This window comes from Patagioenas fasciata, chromosome 3, assembly GCF_037038585.1.
Source record: "Patagioenas fasciata isolate bPatFas1 chromosome 3, bPatFas1.hap1, whole genome shotgun sequence".
Taxonomy (NCBI): Eukaryota; Metazoa; Chordata; class Aves; order Columbiformes; family Columbidae; genus Patagioenas; species Patagioenas fasciata.
This window is the reverse complement of record NC_092522.1, coordinates 68,624,362-68,652,072: the sequence shown is the minus strand read 5'-3', so window position 1 is coordinate 68,652,072 and position 27,711 is coordinate 68,624,362. Positions and strand designations below refer to the sequence as shown.

Below are 27,711 nucleotides of genomic sequence, written 5' to 3'. Positions count from 1 at the left end.
TCGCATTAGAGGCAGGTTTGCAACTGCTGCAGACTTTTGGAAGAACTGGAAGTCCTTACAGAACCTCAAATCCCACTGAATGAAAACAGAAGTCAGTCTCCAAACTAAAAAGACACACAGTATATTTCCCTTACACACAATTCTAATTGTGTTTAAAGCTCAAGTTTTAAAGAAAACCTATTGCCCACAGAGAGAGAACCACTGGAACTAATCTTCTCCCGAAAAAAGAGAATAAAGCCTGTGTGAGATTACTTCAGGCTACACAGATATCAAAGAGAATAAACCAGGAAGTGAAATAGATACAGTCTAACTCCATTATTGAGAGGCACAGAGAGGAAAGATTTAAATAATTGATTTTTCTTTATACAGTGGAAAAAAAATAAGCATAGTAACAAAGCCTGATTTAACCTATCCTGCCAAATAACAGGACCATCTAGTAAAGTGCAGTTACAGCCATGAAATGATACTGGAGTCACTTTTGTGCCTTGAAAAGCAATTAGTTCTCTAAAAGCATTAGCTCTTACCATGTTAAAGGACCTAGACCTATAACCCTGTTACTTGCAAATATAAGGCCTACAGCACAATTCAGTAATTTTGTTTATGCTTGAAGGAAACTGGCACGAATTCATAGTCAATTTATTACAATATCATCCTTACATTCAGAATAAATCATAAATAAATTTGTATGAGTGTTCTCAAAGAGAAGGCAAGGAAATCCACATAGGAGTCTAAAAAGGTTTTGTCAGGAAATTCGTTTAATTGTGTAAACAAATCGCCAACAAAGATCAAGGAAGACAAAGCAGATACAGGTGCTCTCTCTCAGAAACTGGATCAAAGAGGAAGAGGAGGGAGCAGAACAGGCTGAGGAGAGCAGCATGGACAAGGCAGGCCAGCACTCAAGTACACTGAGGAATACACATCTGTTCAGAAGCAAAACATCAGAGAGGATGCTTTTAAGAAGCAATCCTTAAAGGCAAGGGGGTAGGACAGAGGAAGCCTCAAGGACACTGCAAAGGACTGACTAATCTAGGTTTAGTTGGGGCTCAGCATTAGGAAGAAGGTGTTTGCAACCAGCTTCAGAAGTGGTCACTGGGATTTCACCTGCTCTCAGAGGTATAAAAACAACACTGCATAGCTCTCTACACAGGAGACAAACCTGCTTTGAGGAACTCCTCTAGCAGGAGTTGGGCAGCGTACCACAGCCGAGGCAGACACCAATGCAGGTCTGCCCTGATCCAGCTGTTTCCTTCCTTCCTTAGTGACAACCAATGGTAAGGCAAGGGGTAATGGGTTCAAACTGGAACACAAGAGGTTCCACTTAAATATGAGAAGAAACTTCTTCACAGTGAGGGTAACAGAGCACTGGAACAGGCTGCCCAGGGGGGTTGTGGAGTCTCCTTCTCTGGAGACATTCAAAACTCGCCTGGACACATTCCTGTGTAACCACATCTAGGTGTTCCTGCTCCAGCAGGGGGATTGGACTAGGTGATCTTTTGAGGTCCCTTCCAATCCCTAACATTCTGTGATTCACAGCCCCGCCCCGCAGACCCACCCCACAAAGAGGGCAGCAGCAAAGTCCACTGTGACCTCAACAGAAAAGATTAAAAAGTGCACTCGGTCAAAATTCTTACTTTTTATGTTTGAGGGCAACTGCAAAAGCCATGAGCCTTTGCAACATCTCCTTTCCTAGCAAATTCCTTCTTCTAAGCAAATATTCCTGGGAAATACCTGTTCCTGGGGTGTAATGATTGAACTGTCTGCAGTCCTCTCTTACCTATGCTGACAAGCACTTCCAGAGGCTTAGTGTCCTATAACCCAGCAGGAACGCCACCAAATGAAGCAAAATTACGTTAATATATTCCCTCCCCCCTTGTATTTCTGGCAGTTTTTAAATGTCAGTAGACAACCAAGCAAGCAGGAAGCAACTTGAGACCACAGATTCTCTCCTTCCCTCTCCCTCTTCACTACCATCTCTGTTTTCTGAGCATCAGCCAAAAAGATATAAAAACATGTATTTTTTCAACCAAGTGCCCTACAAAGCTTTAGTGATAGTTTTATGTGCAGGTACATCCCTTTGCTTACAAATTAAGTACACAGATGTACAGCTACTAATCTGAATACACAGATGCATTCAAGTGCAAGTTTGGAAGCCAGTGGCAGTCCTAACATAAAAGCCCTGGTGTGCAATTTAAGAACTCCAGCTGCTCTGTTGTTTCACTATCCCAGACAGAGGTGACACCACAGAAGAAATGACATGTCTTCTGATGTGTCAGGTTCTAGAGGAGCAATGCAGAGGACAATCCAGATTACCCATGGTAAACAATACATTCTCAAAGTCAGGGTCTTCCTTGATAATATGCCACCCATCACTAAATGCCTACTGTAGCATCCACTACTGTGCCACCTGTCCACAAGGTCTGAGCATCAGGACTTGAATACAAAACCAAAACTTCAACGGTAAGGATTTAAAAGAGGTTTGGTTTTGTTCCAGGAGGGGGAGAAAACAAAGAGAACACAACACAAAACAAACCATGGGAGAAAAACAGAAAGAAACAAACACTGGAAAATAAGTAAACAAAACACGCAAATTAAATAACCAATCCCTTAATAGGAATAACTGTGCAAAATGAAAAACAAACCCTAAAAAAAAAAAAAAAAAAAAGTCTATTATTATTAGTCAATCATGATTTTACACATGTAATCCTTGATTCTTGTTTCCACTAACAGCATTACATTTTTTTGTTCTTTATTCTCAGACTTGATTCTTTTCTGGCATAAGCAGTCTCCTTTCCCTGTGGGTACATGGGCAGCGAGTTCAAAACTTAACATGGTCATGGAAGACTGTCATCATACTCTAAGGCAGTAAAAGAAAATGTTCAAGACTGGTCAGAAAGGGAAGGCTGACAGTCACTGCTTGCTCTGCAGCTGAAAAAAACAAATGTGCTCCTAGTAAAATGAGGAAAAAAAAATGGTTCCAAAATTATGGAAACTGAAGACCAAAAGAGCTCTTACCAGCTTTAGTTTAAATCACACTCATTACAAAGAGCACACAGACAGGGACTGTGAGAATTCCGGGATTTAAATATTAAATACTTGAAGTAAAACAAAAGTGTCACTGTTTAGATTTACAAACTATTTAGATAATTCTTCATAGAAATTACTTAGGAAAATCCTTTTGTTTTCTTTCCTAACCAATATCCCTTTCTCTACCAGCATCTTACGAACATGAGAGATACCAGTTTCCAAATCAACATATAGGTGACACTTATGTTTTTTCAGCTGATAATGTTATCTGTGATTACTGTTCTAAAACAGTATCATTGGAAGATGCCAATCAGTTATACAAAGCAACATCAATCTGATTTTTTAAAATCACTGGATCACTAGTATTAGCCACTACTCTTACCCTGCATTCCCAAACAAAACACTTCAGTGGAGGGTTAATTGCCAGCAAAAAATGCAAGTAAAGAATTAGATTGTACTCTCTTAACTTCCCCCATGTATCTAGAGGTTAAATCCCTGACTTTTAACTTTAGACATATTCCTTTGTGTAAACAGGGTAAAAATAGCACATACTTATAACACTAAGTAGCTATGATTACAGGCCCCAGTAATAATCAAGGAAAATGAAATACAATGCTTCACATATAACACATTAAACCTGAAATAAGGCACAATCCATATGCAGCTGCTTCTATAAATATGAAATCATATTTTATTTTGCCATATGTACACACACTGTGTACAAAAGACCAAGAGCAATGTTATACACTCTTGAATATTACTATCCTTGATTTTTAGTTACAGGACCAAGATCCCAACGCTAGACATCTGTACTTCCCATTATGAGACGCATCTTCTACAAATGAATACCATATGGTTTTTACACAGTATCATACATACACAGAAAAAAAACTTGTTGAATGCAATATTAAGTCACATACGGAAACTCCATTCAAATTACTTTGAAAACATCGTGACAGTGATCCAAGCCTGCAGTTTGGGGAGAGGGGGAGGGAGGAAGGAAAGACAGCCTGAAGAGGCCTGACCTGAGTGCAGAGAGCAGAGACATTTCCAGACAGCTAAGGGAATGAAGTGTGAGGCGAACCAGAGCAGAAGCTGGAAGGGCCCCACAAATCCTTCACTCTCAGCTCCAAAGCTGCACTGCCCAATACTCAGTCCATCCCAACCCTCACACCGCCTCACCATGCTGACCAGAACCCTGCTGGCTTTCCAGCTCTGAACCACTCCCTAATGCACCCTGAAATATGTGGAACCAGCATATACCAACAGTGCTTGGGAGGCGATGAAGGTACTGAACATCTCTGGCCTGATGCGAGCAGCAAACACACCCCTGGAGCTCAGGCAAGGTGACACAGTTGAGGCCCTTCCTGCCAGAAGTATTAAACACCTTCTTAATATTTTCTGTACTAAAAACACACACTTGCTATCTTCAAAGTTTCTCTGGATACAAGAAATACTTGGTTGTATAAGCAGACAATTCTATCTCAGAGGATAGAGAATAATTCCCTCGCCAAAATAAGGCACCCAGACAAAGACTTACATTTACAAAGACAATACAAGTGATAACACATTGACACAGAAATGGAAACATACACCTGTCAGCATCAAAAGGGTTTAAAACCTACAATGTAAGACAACAAGAGCAATGGCAAGGGAAGTTGAAACCCTGTAACAGAAAATTTACAACACATTTTGACATAAAGATGAAAAGGAGTCTTTCAAAGAAAGACAAATGCTCATATACCTAAATTATACTATTTTCTCAATTCTCTAAATGCAAAACCGGTGAGTATACTTCACAGCTTCTGCCACCCTTGTTGGGTGTTTTCACCAAAGGTGCTCAGATCTCCTTCCTCTTTGAAAGTCAGGAAGGTGCAATGAGGAATTTAGGGATATTTTCATTGACTGTGCCCTCTAGGCAACTGACCTCATTTTTCCTTTTTTGATGTTTCATGACACCTCACTTGGAACTAAATCAGTTAGAATGATTTGCAAGTCTCAGAATACATATGTCTTTTTATTACCAAACATATAGCCTATTTTTTTTTAAAGAAGTAATACACTGAAGCTGTCTCTTCCACACGAATGCCCCAAGTAATGCTTTTCGGTTCCTGGTGCGTCAGCTCAGTTCACAGAGTGTTCACACCAGTGTAACCTCAGAGCGTCCCAGGGCAGTGCCCCCAGAGGCGACACATCAAGGCCACTCCATCTTTTACAGTAACTTGCAAGAGGTAGGCAGCACCTATTGAGCACCCTTCGCAGAGCAGCCTTAATCCACATCCCAAAACAGCCACGTGCCAGACCTTGTGCATCCCATTCTTACAGGTAGACCCCCTTCAAAGACAGCATAAGGAGGAAGGTAGCCAGCCTGTCATACACTCAGTGCTGTTCAGGAGAATGGAAAGGGTATCACCACTTATGATGAGAAAACATGGGAAAACTCCAGCTACCAGGACTGTCAGAGAACTGTATGATAATATTTGACAGAGTCAGCCAGACGCACAACTCAAGCAGGTCACCAGCCCAGTGAAAATCACCACCCTCTGCGGCCACAGCAAAGAATAATTCTTTGTTCGGAAACAGCAATGGCTCTACATCCATGGAAAGGGCATCAGCATCATCTCAGCACTGCACCTCCAGCCAACAGCTAGGCTTTCTTCTACTGGAGGTGACCATCAGACATCCAAAGTAACACAGTCACCCTTTGAGCAGCTAAGCCACTTCCCACAAAAAACACACACATAGAAAACAAACAAACCAAACAAAAACCACAACAACAAACAAACCCCACAGTGTCATTGCTTTTTCCCTTGTATTGCTCATTCAACTTGACACAGCAAAAGACTTGGATTCCCAGAACTGTACAGAGGACTTTGAATTTGCCTTGTCATTCAGTTTTTCCTTAATGCCATTTAATCCCAGAGAATCATAGGAAAACACCTAACACCTGCAAGGCATCCCTTAAGGGAACCAGAATGTAGAGAGTGACATCTGTCCATTAGTTAACCATACATGAGCCTGCCACAGCTCCATATGCCAGCCACCTTGTCCTTTCAAGCTATCAAGTCAGAGAAACAGAGGCAGGCAGACCTTGGGGTATCTAGCAGAAGGAACATGCAAGACATCTTGGCCACTTCTCCTTAACTGCATCAGTTTCCTTAGTATTACGGAGAGCTCACTCAAATGGATAATGAGCAGGCAAAGTCCCACTTGCCTAGCAGCACCAACTTGGTGAAAACCATGCGAAGCAGGCGCTTCTGAGAAAGCAAAACCTGCAGCATAAGGGACCCTTGCTAACATAAAACCGCAAATCAATACTTTCTTCTAGTTGTAAGCACCACAAGCCTTCTCCTTAGGAAACTAAATAGATATAGATGCCCTTCTAGTAGCCTGGCACAGCTGATTGTCCCATGATCCTTCACTCTGCCACCCTTCTCAGATGGCAAGCAGCTGGAAGCAGACTGCATGGCACATGGACTTACAGAGCTGAAGACTGTTAAGGAGATAGATAGTGGACTTCCTGAGGTAAAATTGCCAAGATACTGTTTGATACACCACCCTGGTGGACAACTATCAGTGAGAGATACAGCATCCTCTGGGATCAAGATGAAGGCCTGGGAAATATCTGCTCTGCATCTCCAGAACTTATGAGGCCAGCCACAAGGCAGCTTACACACATCAATACAAGAATGTCCTGCTCTTGATCTGGAGATGACATGGCCCTTGGGGAGTTATTGTAAGTATTTCCTGGTTTAAAGTACTAGCAATGGTTTCTTGTGACAGCAGCAGCTTGAAATGGGACAAAGGATCATCTCTGACTAGCTCGAAAGAAGCCACGGAACCAAAGTAATACAGTTAACGATAAAAATCTAAGCTTTAAAATACTACAGTTCCCTCATTGGTTACTATAAGTTGCAAAAGTGTTGCTCCTACTTGCAAAACCATCTTATGCTTTTAGGGTTTCACTGAATAGTCTTATTTTTTCCACCTTAAAACACAAAATCTAATTTCTTACTAATATTTTGACTTGGATGAACTTCATCAGTCTTCAGAAAAATCTTACTGTAACTTAAACTACGGGTGAGTAAAAGTTCTTTAAACCAGACAGAAAATCATTCAGTAATTACATAAAGAAGGTATTGGCATAAATATATCATTCAATTAAGAAATGGGGAATACTTCTAAAAAATAAAATGAAGGGTAAGTACAAACCATGGTCAGCAATTCCAGCTTTAAAGAGAAACAGAGATTAGTTTCTCAGACCAACATTGTGGTAGTATATGGCAATATCTTACTGAAGTTTTAGATGAAAGTGACAGGTGAATGGCCTTTATAATTATTGGAACAATAGTGTGTAAAATGAGAAATTGTCCAGTTACTCTTCATTTCTAGATTTCCAACTTCCCCAATATTCTTAAGAACAAAGTTGGTGGGTTCTGTTGTTTGGGTTTTTTTGTTGTTTTGGTTTTGTTGTTTTGGTTTGGTTTGGTTTTGGTTTTTTTTTTCAAAGATCACATAATATTGTTGGACATCTGATGCACACCAGAAAGCTTTTACAATTTTAACAGTTTTTAAGCAGTCCGACACTATTTTGAGTAAGAGTCCCTCATTATTTCAGAGATATTCATTAACTGATGATGTTGTACATTGTAACAAAAAGCTTTTACCTCCCAGTCCTCATTTGCAAGTCAATAAAAGTAAATGAAAGGAAAATAAAACAAATCTTAAGGAAGAGGTTAATACGCATACCTACAAAATTATTTGTGTGCTCAGATGGGATGAAACCATCACTCCATCAACAGCAGAAATCAAGTCCATAGAAATTCAGATATCTCTTCATATATAAACATATATACTTACATAATGTATTACAGAATGGAAAGAAATCCAGACAGAGAAGAACTTTAAGTCTTAAATGAAACCAGAATTGTAAAAAAGAAATTTATAGTAGCCCAGTAGAAGGGTTTTCATAACAAAAATTGTTGCCTAGAGGAACACTGCTAGCCAAAAACTTAGGTGTTCCTAGCCAGCAAACTGAATTACAGCAATAGCTGTATACAAAATTACACAAGTCAGTATACATTGTAAAAAAATATTTACTGATACACCCACATAAAAAATGTTTGCATGTACAGGCACTAAGATTATCTACGGCCTTACCTATAAGGAATGTTGCAAACAAAATTAAAAGAAACCAAAACAGCATATGCAGATGTGACATGATTCTTCTGTGTAGTAAGAGCAGCAACTCCTGTTATTGATTTGTGCAAGATAACCTACTTGGAGAAATATCCTTTATCCAAATGAAGCTCCTTCGGATCAGAGTCGAATTACATTTTCTACATGAAATTACCTGTGTCGCAGGACATGGAGGGTGAGAAAGAAAGGGCGATTCAAACACCTCCAGAAGACTAACGGAACAGAGCCGGTACAAAAGGTACCAGCATTGTCCAGAATCAGAGGCTGTGCACCTGTGTCAATACCATAGCACACAGCGGGAGGAAAAAAAAAAAAAAAAACAAAAACAAACAAACCCAAAAGAGGTGGAAAGGAAGGTTTCTCAGCCTGGGAACACATATATTTAAAATGAAACTTCTCAAGAGAAATAACAACTTGTACTGAGGTCTGTGAAATCTATATAAAACAATTCAGCCAATTGACAGTGAGTGAAAACAAAAGTCTCACTTGCACTCCCTAATACAGGATGACTGAACTACCTTTAATAATCACTTCAAAAGTTCAAGCAAGGACCCAAAACCAAAACACTGTGACACATCACACACATTTTAATACCATACATCTTCATATGCTATTTTCTGATTTCAAGTACAAAGTGCAAAATACCAGCTTTCACAGCATGAAGCTCATAAAGTTCCCCATAAACTCTCATGAGAAGCTCCTGCTAACTAGGAGAAAAAAGAAAACGTTTTAGTTTGTTCTTGTATGCAGCATCCACAGTAAATAGTTCAAACAAGTACAGTATTCAGCTTTCACCTCAAAGAAGAACAAGTATCACAGTGTAAACATCCTTCTCTGAAAGGGGAAGGCAGGGAGATTTTGGGTCACTTGGACATTTTAATTAGTACATAATATTTTCAGTGACATATTTGTATAATGTCTTATATATTTAATGTCTAAGACTCTTTTACCCTTAAAACAGAAAATATTACTGCAATGAAAAGTTGTGTTTCTTATAGGAAATCATATGCGCTATTCTCATCATACTTCTCATTCCTGACAACTGTTTTGATGTATAACCTTGGGCTCTACGAAACCAAAGCAATCTTTCTGGTGCAAAGTTCAGAACAAAGAAAGGTGTGTTTAAACAAAGCACCAATCAACAACCTTTCAAGGGCTTATCAGCTGACAACCACCCACAATTTAGAAGCTGCACTTCAATTTACTTCATTGCAGTGTGCAGGAATCCAAGCTGGGCTTTTGTTTCTTTCCGCGCAGCAAGCCGCACAATGCCACATGCAATGAGGGGAAGGCAGGTTATCTGCAGCTCCGCAAGAGGAATGCAGATGTTCCCTGCTGTGTAACACACCTGGATCCCAAGGATGTCTACTCATATCACAGCCTGCCTTTTGCAGGTAGAAGCCAAGCACACGACTGAATCACTGAACAGTGTTAAGTCAGAGCTAAATGAGCTGGAGATAAAGCTTAGACTAGCTTCAGAGTCACTGCTAAAGGACAAGTTGTACTTGAACTGACTTAAAACCTGTCAGTACAAGTTAAGCCATCAAATATCTTTTTAGCAAATCTGAACCAATGGAGTTAAATTAGATCAGATGAGCGTCCCACAGGATGTAGCCACAGCCGGTGCTAGAAGTCATAAAAACAAGTTATCTTGTCAAATCGCAGCACCATAATGATCAAGTTAAGCTGGCACAGACACAGCCTGCTGCCAGAGGGTTCTGTCAAATCCCCTTCACCTGTGGGTTTCTGTCACTTCCCTTGCACGAGCATCATCATTGATGCAGTCACTTGCTGAGCTACATTAAGAAACCAATCTGTCTGAAAACAACACTTGCAAAAAATATTGCTTTCAGTTGGATTTTTTTTGTTTCAAATTCAGCTCAAGCTACGTCAGTTGACTCAGAAATGCCAATGCCAGGGCAAGAAAAACATTAGGAAAAGTGTAGGTGAGAGGTGGAAGGAAACTGCAGTTTCAGTGATGTCCGCACTCTTTTCAGCCTCCAGTTATCTCATTCTAATACAGCCATAACATGCACCCACTGTCACTGCACACCAAAACTTCTGCTGGTTAGGAGGCACTCTGAGATGATAAGGAAAAGTTTCAGGAAACAGCATGGCATCTCTCTCCTGAGATAATACATTCAACAAAACAAGAAGATATTCCTCAAGTCTTCCTGAAAGATGGGCTTCTCAGGAGAAGATGACACAGCCAAGCCACAAGAATGAGTTCAGTAGGACACAAAAGCTCATGCTGTAAACGGGTTGTAATGATGAGGATGACTATTCCCACAGTGAGAACACTGTTACCAGTGTTTCTTTATCTGGTTGTGGCAAAGGGAATCACACAGTGAAGCTCCAGGAGCTACACCACGGAGCTGTTAAATCCATCATCCCCTGGGCAGCTGCTGAAAGAGAGAGCATATTCCACCAGTAACCTCAGTTCTGGTCTCTGCTGTGCCTGGCCAGCAAGTCACGCCTGCATGTGTGACAGCACTTGACAGGGTTTCATCCCTGTTCCGCAGCTGAGGCTTCTCCTTATTGCCCCAAGCCTCTTGGTTTGTATCTGGGACCACAGACCCATAACCACAGCCATAACTGCAATTACTATGTGACTCCTTGGGACACTACAAGCCTACAAGGACTTTCTCCTTTATTTGCGCAGTTACAATCTAACCTTGCATGCTCTTAAACCAGGGGCAAAGCTCCCCATTACCTCCGAGATGTAGTATACTCCTGGACCTTGCTGATGTATTTTATTAAATGCAGAGAATTTCGAACAGAATATTTCATCAGTGGCAATGGGTCCCACCAGCTATTGTTCTGACAATTACACAGAAGTCAGCTAAAAACAATCAAGTGATTAAAAATAAAAATTAAACATTTCACTTCACAAAGCACAAATCACAAAACATTAGGCAAAGAATTCTCACATATCCTCTTAAGTATTTTCCTGGTTTTCAAACAGGAAAGTAAAGTCGAAAGAGCTGACTTCCCTAAGCCACTGTGAAAGCTATCTGTGCCAGTTAGCAACTGGCAGACAGGAAAAAGAGGTAGTTTGAGGAGTGGTAAATTGAAGAATTGTACTGATGCTAGATCAAGCAAAACATGCCAACTGCTCTGCTGCAATCTGGCACTGAGTATACATGATAAGACATTTATTTGCTGAAGACAGCATTATTCTTACCTTGATGCTTTCTCATGTGTGGCATACCTTCGATCATATTTCTAAGCAAGCTAAAAGCATTCATATTTGCTCCTCCTTGAATACTCTACCCCAAACCATTTTAGTCCTCCAACAACACCAGGGGCACAGCAAAGTAAATATTGTAATATGTTTTTACATATTTGTCACCCTTCGGCCTAAGAAGTCTCCCTATGAAAGGATGTTGCAGAAAGATGACAGGTAAAATAACTGAAATTCTCATTACAGTATTTCAGGGCTAATGGGACTAGGATGCTGTAGCAGAAAGGGCAGCGAACAGTCACAGAACAAGGGGGAATACTGAACAGCTTGTCCTCACAGGAAGGTATGACCAGGTAAGTAATTATTTCTGTGGACATTTTATTCTGCTGCAATACATGAGAGCTGGCACAGAACAATGACCAAAGAATACGTTCATAGATCCAGCTTTTTAGGAGAGGCACAGGGGTAAACTGCTGTCATATGCTGCTTAAGGTATCACCAAAAATAAACCTCAGAAAACGATGGCTACAATTCTACTTATGAAATAAATCAAGCATATCTATTTTTTACACATCCAAATGCTTTAAAAAAACAAAACCCCTACCTTTTTGTTTTCCTATTTATTTGGCAATATGTAAATTCCCTGGTTGAACATGATTATTTTAAGACCAAAACTCCAAGGCAGAGACAGGTTCATTGAAAAACCAGCAGCCCTCACAAAACAGTCCACTGGTACATTGGAAATGCTCAAAATTGATGAGCGTGGAATTTTTCTTCCCCTGGACACGTAGATTTACCGAGGGGCGTCAAGTGACGGTCGGTGACCTGTGTATAACGGGAATCTGCAACACCACCCACGGCAGAAACCTCAACATAATCATGGCCTCCGTTCAGCCGTAGAATTCCGAATCACATTAAAAAAAAAATGAAGGTGCGCACTCAGTATCTCTAGTAAAAAAGCACTAACAATAGAAAAAGGTGCTGGCGTTGCATTACCGAAACATGCCTGAGTAGCCTTTTAAAACCTTGCAGCTTTCAGCTCCACCCTCACTAGTAACAGTTACGAAACAAAAGTAAAATATTGGCAATAAGAGTAGGCTATAACACTTTTTAATCAAGCATCAATACAAGCAGACTGAACATTACATTAGTCTTATTCAAAAACAAGTTAAATAATTCTGCTCTTCTAAGAAAAAGAACTCGGAGAAACAATTAAAAAAATATTCATTTGATAACACACAGCACAAAGGTGGAGTTCAGATTTACACAGCTCCTCTGGCAGTTCATTCATCAGAAGTACATTTAAATTCCAATTTTGCATAAAGTCTACATGCTTATAACAGCACATCTAGCAATACACTGTATTACGCTCTGTATCATCTAGTTTTGTATACACTCAAGAAAAAAAGGGAAAGCCCTTAATTAAAATGTTCAAAAGGCCTTTATGCTTCACATTCCTTATAGCTAGACAGGCATGACATCTTATTCTCTGTATGTCATTAAAATAGAAAGGAAAGCGTATATACCGAGGGCGCCTGATTTTCCTCTTTTCTGCTCTGTAGCTCCACTGATTCAGCACAGTTATTCTCGTTTTATATCTATTTAAGGGCCCGACCCAGAGTAGAAGTGAATAGACTGTTTTCAGATAGCAGAAGGCATTAAATCAAATCTACACCCACGACGTTGGATAATCTAGGTCACATAGCGAAGTGGGCTTGTTGAAATAATGTTGCTTTATTATACTGACAGATGCTAAATGGATGTCTAAGCGCAAGACACAGTGACCATATTTACACAACAAGGACTGCACTGAAAAAGAGCTTGGGCAAATCTAGGGCTCAGAAAGGCCATGCAACTCAATGCGAGTTCCACCAGGATGTTTCGAGAAACAAGATAGCGTGATTGCAATATGTACAATTGGCTGCGGTGGCAATTAGTAGCAAGGAAGTGATTTTACCTATGAAGCTATAATAACACTTGTAAGACTGACAATGAAGCCCTGCATGTGATTCAGCCTGGTGGTGAAGGGTAAGCAAAGTAGCAGGACAAGTGTAAAGAAGGATGCCGAAAATGCTGAAGAAAAGTGTCACAAAAGGGGTTCTCAGACTGAAGAAACAAATAGACTCAAAAGAATTATTTGCTTTGCCTACCACGATAAAAGTGAGCAGGAACTTGTCAATACATAAGAAGAACTAGGAGGCCTTTTTGATCGATTGGAAAGACATAGCAAGAAACAAAGGCAGGAGCAAGACAAATTCAAAGAAGAAATATGGTGCAAACTGTGGGTAGGGGGGACCCCATTAAGCAGGAATCAAAGAAGCAGGAAATGCTGGGACACCAGATCTTGCTGTCAGTAAATCAAGTTACTGGGATTAATACACTGGTAACTAAGCAACATATTAAGGGTCTGCAGTATACTACATATTTATACATACATGAAGTGCAGAAGACATAAAAGCAATTCTAAATAAAGCAACTTAATGCATTGTTGCCTGTCAGCTCTATTTGAATATGTTGGTAAGTACTAGACAAGAAACACTGTTCTAAGTAGGAGGCAAATCCAAAGTAGGAAAGATTTTTCTAATGCATTTAGATGGAAGACTGTGCTCATGCAGAGCCTGCACACTTAGCTGATAAAAAGATTACTATCTGTAAAGTCAACTGTAGTGTGAGAGGTACTAAGCCATGCATACTGGCATCAAAAAAGACAGTTTATGAGGGTTAGGAACAATTAATGCTGCAATGATACAGAACACACGAAATCTGTGCTGTATTAGCAGATTGCAAATGAAATTGCAAAAGGCTGCACCAACTTAAGCCAGTTGTGAGTAATCAGCTTGTGAGTTTGCTGCTTGTATACTGAGCATTACATGTATCCCTCACAGTGCTTTAGTCCTTCATACTGGATTTCACTAGATTTCAATTCCAAGAGTGAGTCACTGGTGGGAAAAGAGGGGGAAAGGAATGAGGGCTTTTCTCTCTGAAGGAATGGAGATGGACATTGCCCTTGAAAATAGGCATGAATTCATGCTTACTACAAGGCTGCTTCTTGGCTTAAGATGCAAACTGTTAAATCTCCAGATTAACTGAGCAAATATTTGAATAATGAATGAGGCAGATTATTCTGGTAAGGAAAGAATAAACCTCTCTTGCATGTCTGATTTGCAATGTCTATTATGGTCAATATTTGGAAAAAAATCATATATTGTGGGAAATTCATAGCAGAAGTCTTTGTTATTTTTCCAAGCTCAAAGGACTTCTGTCATCTGGTTTCTTTCTTAGGGAGATCAAGCAGTGAGTCAGTGATTTAGACCACAGCTGTATGTAGAAAATACCAAGCCTTTCAAGTACCTTGCTTGTCATCCATCCCCACAGTGAACACAAATGCTACTGCTACTAAGTTAGGAAAGCCCATATTTACAAAGACATATAAAAAACAAATATTCTGGTTTATGCTGACTTGCACAGTAACACACTAAAAAAGGGCACTTCTCTACAACAAAACTTGAGACCCCCCAGTTTCACTGCCATACAGACCCAAGCATCTCCTAAAGTCATGCAGATTCAGTAATGATGTGGGACAGGGAGCCTGAGGGACCACAGGCCCTGGCTGGCAGGTGTCACTCGAAAAAGGAGACCTGAGGCAGCAGCAATCTCCTCTCACACCCTGGCCAAGGGTTACAGTACTCTTTCCAGAACTGGTCTGGGCTTCAGTTTCATCTCAGAGAAACAACTCATCGTTCTCATTTTGCAAGTGAGGACCAGCAAACCAAAAGCAAGATTTATATAGGGCAAATGAGGAAAGGTGCAAATACTGCAAGGCCTCTGAGGAAGAAGAGACATATCCTGAGCTCTATGGAGTCCTTCTTAGAAAGCCATTAGCAGTATGAGTATTCATAGGCCCTTTGGGAGCATGTTAAACATGCACTAGCTTGCGAACCTTCAAAAGTCAAACTGGTCTTCTGATGGAAGTTAGAGAAGTGCGAATGAAGTGGCAGCAAAGTGCACGTGCTGCCTGCTGGTGAGCAAGCACAGTGACTCACTGGAAACAGATACCAGGAGGCTGTGACTCACAGGACAATCTGGTGTAGCACAAAGACAACACAGAACGGCAGCCTCCCAGATAGGACAAAGGTATGGAGAGAAAAGAAGAAAAAAAACCACACAACCTCCAGTGTCCACCACATTTAGAATCATTTATCTGTTACTTCATTCACATTTTAGCCTTGGCTCTTGAAAATGCTCTGTAGAAGTTTATTTGCCTCATGCACTGGTGGGCATGCAGTCAGTTCCGCATGCACTCACTTGTAGTTTTGCTCTATCCTATTCCCCATCGAGTACTCCAGACTTGGTCTTAGCCTTATAATCACATTTTCAAAATATTTTTACATACACATATATATATATACATATGCATACATGTGTATATATATACGCATACATGTGTATGTGTATATATATATATATGCATACACATACACACATTCACTGACGCTACAGGACAGAAATACTCCTGTAGAAGACTTTCTGGATGGCATTTGATTGCCTGAGGATAAGCCCACACAGCCATATGAGAAGTCTGTTGTTACCTGAAACGCCCACATGTGGCTGGCAAATATGACACAGGACCTGTAGTCCTTTCTGCCACAGTACGTAGGGTAAAATTCCTCAGCAAGGAAACTAAATGGCACTGGACATCTATGCTTCAGGGTGTGGATTTCACATTTCACGTGCATGAGGGTGACATACCTACAAGCAGTCACTGAAACAGGGTCTTGAACTGCAAGGTATCTGATTCACTCTTTTTTTCCACAGGCCATATAACAACAAATGGCTTCAAGGGAAAAACCAGTAGAAACATTTAAAAGTTTGTGGACGGACATCACAAAGGAGATAAACCAAAATGCACGTAGCATGACAGCCAATAAAGCATTAGTGGATCTAATGGGTGAAAACTGGGAAGTGAGAAAACTGATGCAATACAGAAAAGAGAGCTGTAAAAACTGATTTTGGTTCTGGGTAACCTGCCTTTGTAATTTCTCTAAGTTAGTTCTTAGATACATACTTGGACATGTCACCCACAATCAGTATCTACACTATATGAATACATCCCTCTAACTGTTACTTTAAAGAACTATTCTATAGTGAATACAACAGCACCAATGCCATTTTGTGCATCATCACTTTCAAGGCAATATTGCTAAATTGGCAAACCTGGAAGTAATGACACCGAGGCTGTTCTGTATTTTAGCCTAGTGAACCAATGGTTGGGCAAGCCTTTCCTAAAGGAGACATTTCACAGGCTCATTGTGTCTTTCAAGGGTCAAAAAAGAACAGAGAACTATCTCAACAATCTATCAGATCAGTAAAATTCTTCAGTCTTATGAAGTAAGACTTCTTGTATGCCTGAAGGAAACAATAAATGGTTAGGAAGCATGGCCCTTTCCTAGGATGTCATTTTGTTTGGAGCACAGCCAAGGTATTGCTATTTCCAGGATGTACCAGTGCCATGCTTCCCCAGCCCTCCAAAGACAATACAATCTCTAACAGGCACTATTTTGAATGCCTCTGAAAAAAATAATTCAACAGAGTTTCTCTATTAATCTTTCCAAAGGGCTGTTTCATTACAGCTGGCATGCTATTACGCTAGCTTCCAAATATTCTGATCCCTGTTAAATATCACAGAATTTTCAAATTAGCAGAGAGATGCTAACCTAGATACTGAAAGATGTTCTTACTCTTTTTTTAAAAAGGCAAAATAAGTTCTACTGTCACATCAGTAGTAAAATGCAGAATCTAGACACGTTGTGCAGAGCATAACAGAGGAATGTATTTCCACAAAATATTTCAGAACTATACAGATTTGGGAGTATGCTCTATTTTTATCATGCAGATCTGCACACCTTGGGGTGTTGATGAAGACAGAAAGTAATTAGAAAAGTGAAAAAAAAAATCCCACAGAAAGGTTACACTGTTTCAGAAAAGTTTTGTTTGTTTAAAGGAAAAGGAAAAAACCAAAACCAAACAAACAAAAACTACACACACACAAAAATAAAAAAGAACAAAAAGCCCACCACAAACAAACCCACAAAAACACAAGTGGTCGTTCCCCTCCCTCCATGCCTCATGAAAACAATATTCCGTACCTCTCTCACTTCAGAAATGGGAAAACACTGGAGATCCAAGACAAAAGGGAGATTAATCAGAACCATGGAACTGACATCCTGGCTAATGGAAACTGGAGAGATAGGACTGACTTCCAAATTTACAGTGGCACAGCAGAAAGACAGAGAGGTGTCCTTCAGGTTCTCCGTTTAATGAGCTAAATGGAAAACATGCATGGCTTGGAAAGCTCTAACACTGCCAGTGGGGGAACTCTGGCAAACTAACTGTGGGAATCCCCTGTTCCACGCAGCTTTAACATCCATATTTATTTACTATAATTAAGGAAATGACACTGCTTTTCACATTAATTTCCCTCCCACACTCCCTTTCTCACACAGCTGAACACTTTGTGAAGGATCACCATTGCTCGCATGGCAATGTCTCAGTTTACCCAGGCAGCTGTCCCCAGAAGCAGCTGCAGAGAACTTGATGAGATCTCTGCTCCTAATGGTGCAGCATTATTACAAGTGACAATTTCCTATGACACAGAGGGGCCCCCAGCACTGTGCTCATGCATCCAGGACCTCTGGGGGTTATGAGTGACTGCAGCTTAGAGACCGGTATCAAGGCAGCCCCACGTTAAAAAGGGGGAACCAGTCTTAACAGTCTACAGATACACAGATCCTTACTCAGGAGTTACCGCAAGGAGAGTAGTTTTTATTCTGTCTCTCCTCCAGGGCAAGTTTGAGGAGATGTATGACAGGTAAAAAAAACTAGAAACAATAACTGAGAAGGTGGTGGATTTTGAGATTTCTTGTCAAAATGCACATATTTTGCATTCAACAGTAAAAAACTAGATCTGCAGTGCCCTTACATATTTAGCTAAGACAACAGCAGGACTTAAGGCAGGGTTGATAAATAACATTACTTATGGAGAAAGAAGTATCTCAACAAAAAGAGAGGCATGACTTCGTGGTTCAAACACAGGGTAGGCTGTATTTCTCAGTTCAGTTCCTGCCTTTGATGTGGACTTCTGGTGTGACATATCATGATGCATCAGTTATCTTTTGACGAGGGTCAAACACGGTACTTCCTTGTATCTTCGATTCAGACTGTAATCTCTTTTATCAGACACACTATTCCTATGGACACACAGAAACAGCGTGCCAGTTTCAATACCTTCCCAGCTTCAGCTGGCTTCTTAGCATTAATAAAAGTCCCATCTTTATCAATGGGGCCTTTGTTGATAGTTTCAGCAAGGAAGAGGCAAGACTGAATGGGCCATAAAGACCAGTCTCTCATTTCCACACAGCAGTCTCTCTGGTCATTGCTATGGAAAAGCCAGCAGTGCTTCTGCCTGTATTAAACACATGCTGTGAGGCACTAGAAGGTCCTCAGCCTTCATATAAATGAAGCTGACTTCTTCATCCATTATCAGTTCCACCTTTTAAGCTAAATGACAAATGCTTCCAAGAGTTTATCTTGACCTTACTTGCACGTTCCTTCCTTTTATCACATTAAAATAATAATTATTATTATAATAATAAGAATGTAAAGTACAAAGCATTAAAGGGCAAACAGGTTATGTGAAAATCTATGTACTCCATCCCACAAATAGTCCAATCTCAAAGACTGCTGCGGTCCAGCTCCCCTTGAAACCACAGGGCAGCAGCACCCACCACTGCACCTTACACGACCTCCACACACCAAGCTTGAAAACACACCGACAGCAACAGGTTGAACACCAACAACACGCTTGGGCAGCCACGGGACTGTTTGCAGCTACAAACACCTTGACAACAGCCGGCGTCTGCTGTTGGCACTCGACTCCAAGTAGCTCAACAAAAACGCCTGGGGCTTCCACAGCGCGCAGGGATAATAAACAAAGGAGGGGGGAAAAAAAGAAAGGAAAAACCCTTTATGAGGATACGGGACAAAGAACAGAAACAGGGGAACCCCAGCCCCCGGGTGAGGGAGGAAACACCTTCTCCCCGTGCAGCAGCTTGCCACTGAGCCGGCCCCGCTGCTCCTCCACAGCACGGCCCGCAGCCCCGCGGCTGCAGCCACCCCGGCCCCGCCGACCCCGAGCGCACCTGCCGGGCCGAGCCGGGCAGCCCGCACCGCCGCCGGCCCTGCCTCCCCGCGCCGCCACTCACCAGCCGGGGGCGTCGCCGCCGCCGCTGGGGTGGTAGGCGGTGAGAACCACCCCGTGGGAGCAGGACCGCCAGCTCATGGCGTGCGCTGCCGCATCCCTTCTGGGGACGCCAAGGCGGAGCGGGGCAGCCCGGCCGCGGCCCAGCCTCCCGCCGGCAGCGCAGTGGGGCAGGGCTGGGTGACGGCAGCTCTTCCTCCGGCGGGCCGTGCCCCTCCTCCCGGCTCGGTCGCCCCACGGGCGAGGGCGGCGGGAGCCGGCGGCAGCGGCCGTTCAGCAGCGCGGCGGGACCGAGCGGCTTCCGGGAGCGTGTCCTCCCGCCCTGCGCCGCACCGGCCGCCGGCGGCAGCTCCACCCGGGGCGGGCCTGCCCGCCCGCGTTGTCCTTTTGTGTGCTCCCGTACATCACGTACTGCTAAGATCCAGCGTTCCCGCGTCAGGCTGGAGTTGTTTAAGGCATTGCGAAGAAACCTGTCAACTGAAGAAAAGTTGCTGCAGAGCTGTGTAAGTCGCCCGATGGTCGGTGCTGTGTGCCACACGCCAATGGCTGCTCCCGTTAGAGGTGGCTTACGAGACCACTGTGTTTCAATCAGAAAAATAAGGAACGTTTTCAGTATTTGGTGTTTATTTTATGCATTGTCCATTTCACAGAATCACAACGTGATTCTGTGCTTGGTTTAACTTCCCATGGCTTTTTTTTTTTTTTAATTGCAAGCTATCGTTATAAAAATCACAGCAGGTGGCAGCGTCAAGCAAGGACACAAGGTGACCGAGCTGCCTCACAGATGCTGTGCCTTGAACCAGCTGCCATTGCCTCCAAGGTCGTACTTTACCAACCAGCGACACCTGGAGCAGGGCAGCCTTGGGTCGGCCTTTTCAGTAAGGTCAGTGTCCTCTGCACCTCGGCACAAACTGATGAGGTGGGACTCGCTGCCTTAGTATTAGTTTTGAATTAGTAGGCAGGACCTGTAACACAACACTCAAGCCTGTTTTGTTTTGTTATCCGTGGCAACTACATAACCAGTAAATGTATATACACTACTTAGGTTTGTAATTTGTGTCCACAGAAGCCTATGGTTTGCCTGAATTAGAATTGCTTTGTGCCATGAGTGAATGGACTGGCTTCAATATGAGCATAATTTGAATTGCATTTTCCTTTTCCTTTTAAAACAAAACAAGTCATGCAACCTCTTTGCTTGCAGTTAAACATCTGAAGAGCTCACTACCAGGCTATTTGAGGTGTTCTGGAGCATGCAGGTATCAAGTTCTGAACCTTCACTTATTAAAACTGTCACACACCCAAATCAGAGAGCTGTGTGCTGTCACGCATTTTTCTGTGCAGCTGTTCTCTAGCACAGAGCTGCCAAGCAGGGCCAGCACATAAATCTCAACCTACAGTTGCTGTGAAGTTGCTCCCAGCAGAGAAGCAAAGGGAAAGAACTTCCCGTCATGTTTGAGCAAGATCAGTTTGTCCTTCAGAGTCCTTGGTGCTTACAGCTGGTGACTTTGCAGAGTTCACTAGTGATATCCAGACATAACTGAATTTTGTCATGGATTTAAGCAGCTGATTTCATCCAGTAGGTTTCTTCTTGAAAGGGTGGCCTTCTACAGAGTGCCAAACAGGCACTCCCCGATTTCTTTAAAAAGAGTAATGTCACTACAAAAGAAGAGTGTCAACATTACAAGCACAGGAAAATTTGGCTGACATTCAGTAGACCAACCATTACAGAGGTGACTTCTTACAACACTGAAGGTCAACTGCTGCCTTAGTTTTAAGTTCATATAAAGAACTGAGGGTAGGAGTGGGTTTAATATAGCCTGCCTCTTCCATGGCTTCTGTAAGATGTTTTGTCTGTGGGCAGCTAGCCAAGGTGTTTTGGCTAAAATATTTTTGCATTGCTAATTTTTAATCTAAACTTTCATATTAAGTAAAAAATTATTAAGAAGTAGACATTACTACCAACCAATGAGCTTTGCATATAAATTAGAAAAGGGAACCGGTCTATTTTGAACTATGTGCATTTTTTAATTTTTTACAATTTACAGTGCATAGAAAAGAGGCTGGTGCTGCCCCACCTCCCCAGATGTTCTCAGTTACCAAAGGGAATGGGTAAAAGAGAAGGAACAGCTACACTTTTGCTTAAAAAATGGCTTGGTAAGCATGGCTACAACAGCTTAACTGGCAGCATAGACCAGGAGCAATACACTGGAACAAATTCTCTGCAAGTATCTACTCACAGGAATATACACAAAAGCAAGGACATGAACCCACTGCAAAACCCCACTCCAATCTCAGGCCATGTCCAAAAGGCAAAAATTGCCCTAACTTCTCACATAAACATACAAATAAGACTTGTCTGTTTTCACTGCTCACTTTAGAAGTAAATCTGCATGAGATGAGAAAATGTCCTAGTAATGTATGTCAGTACACCTACCTATCTGCTGGTGCCTTTGGGTCTTTCTTTAAATGCATGTGTGGATTATAGTCAAACAGCCTATGCAGAACACAAAATAATTTTCTGAAGAACCCAGCCTCTTTCTTTTAAACTAAACCAAGAAAACTAAGCATGTAAATACCAGGGTTCTTAGGACCCAGCCATTTCTAAAACTTCAACTAATTGGTTGCATGCCAAATACTCCACTTCATTATAAAATTCCCTTTAAAGAATCACTAAAAAAATAACAGAAAGAAAAGTAAGAACATCTAAAGCATTCTGTGTTTAATGAGTGCTTTCCAAAGCCCTTTGCCCAAATCAGAGATATATTAGGTGCTAGAAGAACAACAATATAAACTGCTTTTTCTTTGATAAGCATCTTAAAACACATCGTAATTAAGGCACACCATAACATGCTGCACTGCTGCTGTAAAAAGAAGAATGCAGAAACGAGATGTAGCCAATGTGGCGTCACCAGGGACTGCTCAAAGAAAATTTTACTGCAAATGGACAAGGGGAAGAACCTGCCTCATTCATGGAGGGAGGAGATTAAGAATGGCAAAACCGAGAATGAGTTTCTACCAGCCAACTGGAGAGTAAGAAAGCTTTGTTAGGTATATCACAAGGAGGGTGGGAAAGGAGCTAGAAAGAAAGTTCTATTAATAAGTGAGAATAGAGATTAAATTACTGATAAAACCACCAGAGATACTGATTGCCTTCTTAAATCTGTCTTTAATATGATGCACTTCAAACATGGAAGTGGATTTAGGAGCTTAACTCTAGGCACACCTTTTTCTTTACTATGTTTAACAACATGATAGAATCAAACTCCGCTGTTATGACAGCATAAAACCAGAATAGTTTTCTTTGATGAAATATTCCCAGTTTACAGTGGAGCCAGCTAGACAATTTTGGCCTACAGATGTATTATTGCTGTAAACAGACATGAATATCGCCACTTTCACTGGTCTATCTTCTGCCCAAAACAACTTGCGCTCAGCAATTGCTGAGTTTGCAGTTAATATTCACATTCTTAACAAGGTACAGGAATGCTTATTTGAAAAGTAAAGTTCTTCGTAATTGACTAGATAAGAATGCACCATTTGAGGCGTATAGCTTTATGTGATGAAACGAGATATCACTGAGATTACAAATCAGTCAATGTTGCTACAGAATCCAACACTGTCAAAGAGTTTAAATATTAAGATGTCACTCAGTGCCTTTACACTTAATATTATCAGTTGTCATAGCCAGACAAATGGCACTGGGTTCTTGTGCTTTGTGCTCTCTTTGCAAAGCAATTGCTAAAAAGAGAACTTCTCAGCAGTACCATACTTCATCACTGCTTTACAGGGTTTGAGCATGCATGTGTTCGACATATGCTTTTGACTTTTCACTGCAGAGCGCTTTTTTCCTTTTTAAAGCTTTCCCAGATTAAAAAAAAAAATCACACTGATTTTCATATTTTGTATAGATATATGTTTATATATTTTATATAGGTGATGGATGATTTTTCACACTGCATGTTCCTGATGATGTATCAATTACCAGCAGGTAAAAATACAATCCACGGAGAAGCACTGGCTTACAGAACGTGAGCTTACAAATTTGAATTCACAGGCTGACTTCAATGGCAATAGATGGATTTATTCCTGCTAAGGTCCAGAGATCCATCTGGAACCAATGCTGGAGCATTCGGACAACCGATGCAGTCCTGTAGTAAAGTACAACTGTACTTCAGGATTTGGAAAGTGTATTTTTTAATGCAGGAGAGTTTTATCCTTTCCCTAGCATTAGCTACTGTAAAATATGTACATATGGGTTTTAAACTGAGCAGAAAATGTCTCATCAGCTCACTCACCTAACTCACATTCAAATAAAGTAGCAGCACTTCCATTGTCCAAATTGTGTTTCCAGGGTTCCAGCTAGCAGTCAGAAAAGACGTGAAATAGAAAGTTGCTTGTATATTGTAAGATGGAATCTAACCCTTATTAAGCTTCACACTTCGTGTATTGCTGCACTCCACTACACTACACAAAGAGCTACATACATGAGTAGTGTTCTGCAGCTGTTAATAATCAATGCTAGGAATAATATAAAAAATAATATTACAGGTTAACATACTCAGGGTATGATTTCTGTTACTTAACTCTTGATGGCTACACCCATGCAAGTGATTTTATGCGCCACTGAAAGTCTGCGACAGAAGTGTTCTCTTAGAGAGTAAAATCCTCTGCCCTATGTTAGACATCCACTTTAGGATGTAAAGATGAATCATGCTCTAGAATTTTCTATTTATTTCCACTGACTAGAAGGGATGACTACATAAGTAGGCCACATGCAGATGTCCACATCTGTCAGGTAAGCTCCACCTTTAATGCTTTTATGTTGCACTTCAAAATATGGAAGGTGCAACGTCCAGTTACAACGTGCACCATTTGGCATACACAATGTGGAGTAGTCAGGACTCTGAAAGGTACAGTAGTGGTATGTAAGAGGGTGCTTATATATCCCTGAATATAAAGCTGAGGATGAAGTCACACGTGTACACAAAAAGCAGACTTGTATACAGAAAGCTGGTAACATGTTTGCTAGCCAGCACATTATAAACATTTTTTGTAGTCTGATCCTGCAAGCTAATGTTTATCCTACATCCAAATTTTCATAGGATTTTTAATGGCAAAAAATGTCCAATACTATCAGGAGGCAGCTCGAAACATGGGAGAATTTAGTAAGCAAGACACAATTGGCACAGAAGCAACCCCATGGGTATGGCCACAGGTAAGAGAACTGACACCTTCCCGCCTTCCTGAAAGTTTTCATCTTCTCCCTCACTGCCCTCCACATACATATGTAAACCACTGATTTGTTTCCCATAGCAAAAAGAAAATAAGAAAATAAGAAGGAGGAGGGACATTTCTTAGGGTCCTCTCTTTTCTTGCAAGTTGCTTTACAATGTATCTGGTGCACTCTGGTGGCTGCTTCTGTAATTCTGAATTCAATGACTTTGCAAAAGCTGAAACAGTAACTACCGATGATGTTTTTGAGATTATCCATACAAAGACTAATGAAGACATGAATTTATTTCAGCTTATCCAGTTTGATTTTTCTTGAATGCATCCCCTGGAGAAATTCAGATCTCGCCCATTGCAGCCCATCTACTTACTTTACATAAGCCACAGCGGGGTTTGAGTGGTTGAGGTTCTTGTGGCATCTGTTCATGTCTTTGCTCATGGTCAGACAGCTGCTGAATTTTACCCAGAGGTATATCAGTTTCAGTAGTGGTAATTTACCCATCTTTTTTTGTAGTGTGACCTTGTACAAATGCTCATATCAATTGTTGCTTCCCGTTCCCTATCCATATAATGGAGCTAATCATATCTAGCTATTCATGAGGATTATTCACCATATGTCCAACTACACTGAAAGGTACCAGAAATGCAGGATATTACTTCCCATCACATCACTGTTTACTTCTTTTGGTGTATGATTTAATAGGAATAAAATGGCATGGATTTCTATATCCCCAAGCACAGAGAACAGGTCTGGTACATCTTGCAGTATCTCCACAGGAGGTATAGGACTTCTGGGGAAAACTTAATACCACAACCAATGTTTCATGCCACTTTTGGAAAGTCAGCATCAATGCTGGATACTAAGGGATTTTCACTGGTGACTCTGAATGCCTCCTTTCCCTTGAGCTGGTCTTGATAAAATTTTAGTTTTATAAAACGTCACATATGACACTAATATGAAAAAACAGTGTATTTTCAGAATATAATGGCCTTGATTCTTCTTAATTCAGCCAGACCATTGTCTAGATGTGGTGCACACCAAATGCGTTCACTGCATAGGTAGATATACTCTACTAGAGTATAAAAATGAAATAAAGATTAAACTCTGGAGCATGCTATCTCATGTTTCTGTTCAATCCCATTTTACATTTATACAAGACAGCTGTTTAACCCTTCAAAAAGAGTTTTTCTGGGTTAAACGCGCCACATGGTTTTAATTTTCTTTCAGAGATCCTGACCATCCTCCTGACCATCCTTGTTGCCTCTTTCTGCAACTGTTCCTCCTCTCTTCTTTAAGTCAGGAAGAAGACTGAGGTATCCAGCATTCAGGGTGTAACGGAATGGATGAGCAGACCAGCTGAAGTTTCATCAAGTGAGATGGAGATGGTACTAGCAAGCGTGGAGAACATAACTTGAAAATAAACATATGATTTGCTGGTTTCAAAGGCAGGCTGTATCCATCACTCAGGTTCATGGTCTGTGTTAGACACTCCCCTCCTGCTTTAGATCAGGTTTGAACAGCGGCTGGGATAGCTTTTTCAGTCTACATCTGGATAGGAAGTTGAAACCATGTTCTCTCTCACATATGTTCACTTAGACAGTTTACACATTGACTGGGAGCTTTGCTGTTTGTTACCCTTCTAATTTTGCTGTTGCCTGCAGATTTGATCACAGCTGAATTTGTGGCACAGGAACATCTGGTGAAGTAAAACACAGAGCAGCCATGAAGGAGAAGAATTTCTTCTGAATTTAGTCAATCAGAAAAGCTCATGAAAATCGTGACACAATCCCAAACTGAGCTAGCCAGAGCTATCCAGAAATGTCGCTACGAGCTGAGAAGAAATGCTTCAGAACAAAGAAAGGAACAATTGCATGAGTCATGGGCTGCGAGAAAGAAAACCACTTCTCTCTAAAGGCTTTAAAAGTGAAGATTACTCAGTAAAACTTCACATTAACACAAAGCAAAATATTCTTAGTTCTTTCATATTGGCAGAAGCATTCATTTTGCATCATTCTCTTTCATCCCAGACAAATCTTAGAAAAATGTGTCCCTCTCACATTTTACTCAATGCAAATTCAGCCACACTCAATATGGAGTATTTCAACCTGCCAGTATTATTTTTGCTAGTTGGAATTGAAACAATCTTCTGAATCCAACATTAATTTTTAAAATGGCTCCTATAAACTCAGAACTGCATTTTCCAGAAATTTAACGAAAATCCAAAAGAAGGGCACCATACTTTAACCACATGTGAAATCCCAACTACAGTTTGACAAATGTCATTTCAATCAGACAGTATTTCTTAAAGCCGTGTCTTTAAGTATCAGAGACAAGTCAGAAAGGAGGAATAGAAGTCCCCACATTCTTGCTTGTCTTCCCTGTTTCATCAGCTTACCAGGCTTGTTTCTGTTATGCTTCCATTCTGTAAAAAAAATCATCAATTAACACAACTAAAATTTTTTCTACATCTTCTGCATAAATCAGCTTTGACAGCAATGCTTAGCACTTGTACTTTTGAATTAAATTTGTGTGTGATATTTGGGATTGGAAGCTATTTTGCAGTAGCATTATTGTAACAAGGATTGGCTGAATTTTGAAAAAAGAAATTCACAAACAAACTGTAGGGAAAAAAACAATTATTTGTTTCTGAGAGTACTTCCAATGCTTTTTATTTGCTCTTCATAGCTATTCAGAAGTAACTGTAATGTAATTCTCATTAAGAACAACTACGAGGAAAATTAATGTGAAGACTTGTGCAAAGATTTGTACAAGAAATAAATACTTGAGCTTTTGGGTTTTTTATGACTGAAAGCAGAC

At 40.9% G+C, this 27,711-nt stretch overlaps 1 protein-coding gene across 4 annotated transcripts in view; it reads right to left on the bottom strand.

The window, feature by feature from the left end:
* Positions 1-27,711, bottom strand: part of ARHGAP18 (Rho GTPase activating protein 18) — a 94,418-nt gene that overhangs the window by 47,292 nt on the left and 19,415 nt on the right. Inside the window, exon 1 of one of the 4 annotated variants that reach the window (XM_065834327.2) lies at positions 20,077-20,192. The exons of 1 other annotated variant lie outside the window; for it this stretch is intronic. Coding sequence is in view for 1 of the 3 variants with exons in the window: in XM_065834325.2 (XP_065690397.2) it covers positions 19,669-19,745 (77 nt within the window). In the remaining 2 variants the exon portion in view is untranslated. Of the gene's footprint in view, positions 1-17,553; positions 17,777-19,668; positions 19,801-20,076; positions 20,193-27,711 lie in introns of those variants that run through there. 2 more of the 4 variants (XM_065834325.2, XM_065834328.2) reach the window with 2 other exon arrangements.